The sequence below is a fragment of the Nilaparvata lugens genome, chromosome 7 (genome assembly GCF_014356525.2).
Source record: "Nilaparvata lugens isolate BPH chromosome 7, ASM1435652v1, whole genome shotgun sequence".
Lineage (NCBI taxonomy): Eukaryota > Metazoa > Arthropoda > Insecta > Hemiptera > Delphacidae > Nilaparvata > Nilaparvata lugens.
In genome coordinates this window covers 21694702-21700701 of record NC_052510.1, presented here as the reverse complement: position 1 = coordinate 21700701, position 6000 = coordinate 21694702, and the positions used below count along the sequence as shown (strand labels likewise).

General features: G+C 34.0%; 1 protein-coding gene across 2 annotated transcripts in view; it reads left to right on the top strand.

Moving 5' to 3' along the window:
• Positions 1–3388: 3388 nt before the first annotated feature.
• Positions 3389–6000, top strand: part of LOC111058616 — a 94469-nt gene continuing 91857 nt past the window's right edge. For both annotated transcript variants that reach the window (XM_039432332.1, XM_039432331.1), the window contains exon 1: positions 3389–3559. In XM_039432332.1, coding sequence (XP_039288266.1) covers positions 3465–3559 — 95 coding nt within the window. In that variant the 5' untranslated portion in view covers positions 3389–3464. The remainder of the gene's footprint in view (positions 3560–6000) is intronic.

Genomic DNA, 6000 nt, shown 5'->3' with positions numbered 1-6000 from the left:
AGTATTAGTACTGAGAAGTTACCTGTCAAATGGGATTATTCCCAAAACATTAGTGTAATGTAATGATTATTTATAAATAAATAAATAAATAAATAAATAAATAAATGAAGTAGTGAAAATCTTCAGACTGGAGGTCTATGTGCTTTTAGCACTTGGTGCAAATGGATAACCATTTGAGTTTCCATACAATCTTGTACCTTTGTAATAGTGTGAATATTGAGAGGATATTATTGTAGTTTTTTGTGTGATTTAGGCCTTGTTTTTTAGGTTATTGAACTAAAATGTGCTTTGATTTCTACTGTGACTTCTTTGTGTGAGAATTGATTATGTTCTAATTGAACAAAATCACTTAAATGGTGATACTCCACTGCGTGATGATCAGGGTTTTAGTTTTCAAGATTTTGTACAGGAAACATAAAGTATGATGTGCTCTACTTTCACGCAGCTCCATGTTCTAAGTCTGTTGATTTATTCTGTCACATGGTCATCACGTTGCATACTGACTTTTGCTCCACGAACAAGCGCATTTACCTTTTCATTAGCTGATTATATCTGAATTTGTACAGTAACTTAAAGTTACAGATATCTAGAAGCTTTGCATCCGCTGATGAAAAGTGAAATGCTTGTGTTCCTGGCGCGTAAATCTGTACGCTGCTTTGGGTTTAAGATGAAGCGAACACAGTAATTATGTGCACGCTGCATCCTCTGTTAAATTTGAACTGGCATGTGAAGAGTCACAATGTTACTACAGTAGTTGATGATTGAGAAAATCAGTCTCGATCAGCATAACCTTTGTTGAGAAGGAGATAAAGTCAGAAATCCTCTTCAATGTTATGATCCCCAAGGACTCTGTTACAAGTTTGAGTCACTTCGCTGGTCCAGTCAAGAGTCCTTGTCATTGTAATCCTCAAATCAGAACTGTAATGTAATTGTACGTTATTCAATGTATTCTCAATGAATGAATAAATGGATTGAATGTTATAAATGGTCCGGCAAGTGTGAAATAGGAGTGTTAAATATAAGTCAGAATAAGAGTGGATTGGGTATACAGAGCGAATGACGCAGAATTCCATTAGATATTTAAACAGAACAGTGGAGTGATGTTAAATTTCTTGTTTGAACTCTGGTTGAGTTAGGAAGAATATAAGTTTAATAATGAAAACCGGGGGCGTTGGCAGCCATGATGAGCTGTATAAAGTAATAAGTGGCAATAGATTTTGAAAAAACTGTTATATCAGTTATATAGCAAGTGAAAGTGTTAATTTAAAGTGATGTTCTTGAATCGTTAGGTCCTGATGTTCACAGTGGTATATTACTGTTCTTCTGAAACTTTATTGTATAATGAACATAGACAGTTCAAGTTAGTGAATTCTATTCTGAGGTTAGAAGTTCTGAATTGGATAGGGATGGGTATCGATCTGAAGAACATCGATTAGTAGGTAGGATATGGTCAACGCTTCAATACTCGATAGCAATCGACTTGATTCGATCGATCAATGATCGAAGTTTAGCTAGCATCGATTCGAGATTAATAGATTATTTCTCAAATACATTGTTTATTCCGATAAAATAGACTCGTAATCGGATTTTCTTGGCAGCGATTGGAGTGATTTTCAAGTGTGAATCGGAAAAATAAATACTTGGTGCAAAATGGGGTCAGTGGATGGATTGGATAGGATTCTAGAAGAGTTGAAGAAATTAGATATACTAGAAACCAAAGTGGGTGAAATCAGTACACATTTCAATGAGAAAATTGGAGAAATAAGATCTGAAATTCAAGAGCTGAAAAATAATTATTCAGATATGAAGATGACCAGTGTAGAAAATGAAAGGAAACGTAATATCTTGATCTTTGGTATTAGGGAAACAAACTTCTATGAAATAAATAAGAAAATCATAGAGATATTGAAATTCTTGATTCCTGAAATGGATGAAAACTACATCAACGATGTATGGAAAACAAATAAGAAGAAAGAAAACTCACCGGTGATTGTAAAACTCAATTCATTGGCTGTTAAGAGAAGGATTATGAAGGATAAGTGATAACTGCATAATGAGGAGCGCTTCAAGAATGTGCATGTAAAAGAAGATTTTAGTAGAGAGACGCGTGAAAAAAGGAAACTTTTGTTCCCGCATTTGATAAAGCTAAGAGAAGAAGGAAAATGAGTGATATTGATAAAAGACAAACTAAGTGTAAATGGTCAAATGTGGACTCTGGAAGATTTGAACAAACGTGATCATGCTTGTACAAAGCGAGCAAGAAGTGAGGAGGCAGACACAGAGAGGCAGGAAGAACATAGGAAAAATTCAATGACAAGCAATCTATGAAAAAGGAAGAAAATTGGATAAAAACAGTAGAGTAGATAATTTCTTTATCAAACACAGTGAAAGAAATGAAGAAGGAAGCCAGTTGAACAAACAAAGATCTATAGATCAAGAAAATGAGTCTTTAGAGAAATCATAAGGTAGTCTGGAGAACTTAAGTCAGAAATCTTAGCAACTACAAGGAAAGCACAAGGAAAGGACCGGAAAACACTTCAGAATTGGAACGCTCAATGTAAGAACAATTTCGGGAGAAGACAGGATGATAAAATTCGAAGAAGCCCTGGAGGAACATGAATGGCAAATAATAAGATTGGCGGAAGTTCGTAGAAGTTATAATAGCATAGAGGAACGGAAAAGTGGTCATCTTCTCTGCCATTTTGCAGCTATAAGAGGACATCGCGGCGTGGGATTCATGATCAAAAGGGATTTGAAGAGTAACGTGATGGGATTTCAAGGTTCATCCGACAGATTGGCACTACTTAGAGTATACAAAGGAAATATAAAATTATTGTTAATACAAGTTCATGCACCTACAGCAGATAGCTCAGATGAGGAAATTGATAAATTGTATGACTCTTTGGAAAATACATTCCAAAAGAGCTGGAGAGACTCTGATTGTTATAGGAGACTTCAACGCAAGAGTTGGAACTAGAGCCCTAGAAGAGGAGAACTTTTTTGGAAATGGCAGTCGATTCTAGTCTGCGCGACTGTCAGCATTTGGAAACACATGCTCTCGACTAGAGTCGAGTCTCTTCTCGACCTGAGTCGCGTTAGTGTGAGTTGAGCCTAAGCCTTTAGTAGCCTACCGGTATTTTCCAAGTTGGAAAGTATTTGAAGTATCTTATTATTCATATCTTCAAAGTTATATGTGAGCTATCATATTATTTTTCTCTTAATTCATTCCTAATCGAAGTGAGAAGAATTAATATAACTGTAATTTATACGATGCATTTCTTAAAATTGAATGAGGAACAGTTTCGGGTTGAAGACTGTTGTTTCTTCACCAATTTTATACTTGACTTTTGCATGCCTTAGAGATTATTAAAAAATCTTTGACTTCCAGTCTTATTAAACATCACAAAAAGCACAATGATAATTATGAGGAAGAAGTCTCAGAAATAAAATATCGAGAGGAAAATATGCAAATCCCAACAGCTCAGCTCACATCTAATGGAAAATCACTAAAAGTTGGTGCTGAATGGGATAAAAATCGTACTACAATTGCGAATTATGTGTGAGTGATGAATATCTATTTCACCAGAATGAATATTGTTTCAATTATCAAAATTATAATTATTTGATTGACAAAAATGAAAATAGGTCTATAACCATTTTCGGTAAATGATCAATATTCATCATAATTTTAAGTAGATCAGTTTAGTGGCTAAACTTTGAATCAAAGATTGGAAAATTCTGTTTGAATTATCAAATCAACATCAATTGATTGATAGCAATGGGAATAAGGTACCTAAGTTGGGGATCCTATTTGAATAATAAAACTACTTTTCTATCTCATAAAAACTTCTGTCTGCCATCTTGGAACCGCCATTTTGTATCAAACTCAAATTTATTTATTTAGAAAATGATTATATGATACACTAGTAGGTAACCCGTGCTTCGCAAGGGTTTATTTAAAAACAGCAAAATGAAAACTTGACGTAATAAAGAATCCGAAATTTGAAAATAGGCCTATAACCATCCTCAGTTAATGAAGAATCTTTATGCAAAATTTCAAATCAATCAGTCCAGTAGTTCAGACGTGATTATGTGTCAAACATAATTTTCCTACATCACGTGCGTGTATGAGCCAGCTCTTTCCATTATTATAGTAAAGATTATGGATAGATGCATGATTTATCAGTATCTTTGAATGAGAATAACTTTTGAACGGTTTGAGAAATCGGTGCGGTTTTGATGCGACAGAAAATCAGTTATTTTTATTCGAATAGGATCCCCAATCATACCTATCATCCAGTGTCCCTTTTAAAAGAAATGTTCAGCTGCTTCTATACAACAACTGGAAGCATGACAAATTGAAAACTTGACGTAATAAAATCTTGAAGAACTGATAATAGGCATAAATAACCATCCTCGGTTAGTTAAGAATCTATATGCGAAGTTTCAAATTAAATCAGTTGAGTATATTTCAGACGTGATGATGCGTCAAACATAATTCCCTATTCCTTACGGGTATAAGCCAGTTCTTTCCTTTATTATAGTATAGAAAACTGAAGATGACATAATACTTGAAAACCTCACAGGATCATATAGATTTTCCCAATACATCAGTTAATTTTAGTATCGACTAGATCCTCCTCAATTTGAATCAGGCAGCCTTTTGTTTTCCCAATTCCAAACAAAATACCTAAAATACTCGTTTCACTGCGAATTCGTGTCTAATACATTATAACTGAAGATTATAAACTATTACTTATTTTATTATGATCTATTCATGTTTTTCTTATGAAATTCAATGATAGGCCTACATCATGAAGACTATGTCCATTTAATTTGTACTGGTGGCAAAATTTTACATTAAAACAAATTATTTGATAAAATCCAAGTTCAATTATAATGAAAACAAATTCCTTCCAAAAATAATTGATAATAATACGTTTCGAGGGAAAAAATTAAGAACAAAAAAACTGGGAAGAATCGGGAATCGAATCGAGGATCCATCGCTCCGTAAGCTAGCGTTTTACAGTTATGCTAGACGGCCGTTGGAAAATATTAGTCTTGTAACAGCATTATAACCTCCTCATAAAAAAAAATCACACTTCTGAGCTGCAACAATTTAGCCTATGGAACTTCATGTACGGTAGCATAGATTCGAACATTATTTCTGAAAAACCTAGAAGGAATATTGGAATTTGGGCTTCCAGGTGCACGAGATTGATATTTGAGTCCATGTGCAATATTTGGAGATCTAAATCATTTCCGTTTTTCTGGTATGCAATCCACAAGTTGACATGTTTTGATGCGAACACACAAACAAACGAACACATGAACACAAGCAACCCTACTCTCTCTTATTATATAGATGACTAGCAGGGCACCCATGCTTCGCTACGGGAATTAAAAGATAAGATTATTTTTGTGAAACATTCATAGCCTAATCTAAATTCTATCAAAATTGTTATAATCGTTTTTGAGATTAGGTCACAACTTGGCATGAAAATATTATTGAGTCAAATCATTCGAATAATTGATTGATGTGTTGGAAGTGTTCTGTAGAATATTAGTCTGATTGCAGCGAATTTTGTAGAATATTGGGCGGGGCTTAAAAGTCAACCTCGACTTTATTCTTTGCAATTAATATTTCCCGTTGACAGTTATCAAATTAGCAGTGATCATGTTTTTTTATTTTGCTTGATGCAATTGAAGATTAAATTCCACATTAAGTTGATTCGGAATTTGATGACTCTAGTATCCATGGATCTCTTGCTTATTCTCGGATTTTTGGCATAGCCTGTCGCTTAATTTTCGTTTCACTTATCCAAAAGTGTAAAAGCAGCCAATTCACTGATCCTTTCTTACATGGAAGTCCATTCATACATAAGAGTCAATTCATAAAATCTAGTATAACATTTATTGTGGCTGATTTCTCATGTACTAAACTTTACTATCATAAATATTGAAGTGGGATCAATTTAATGTGAATATGCATAAATCTGA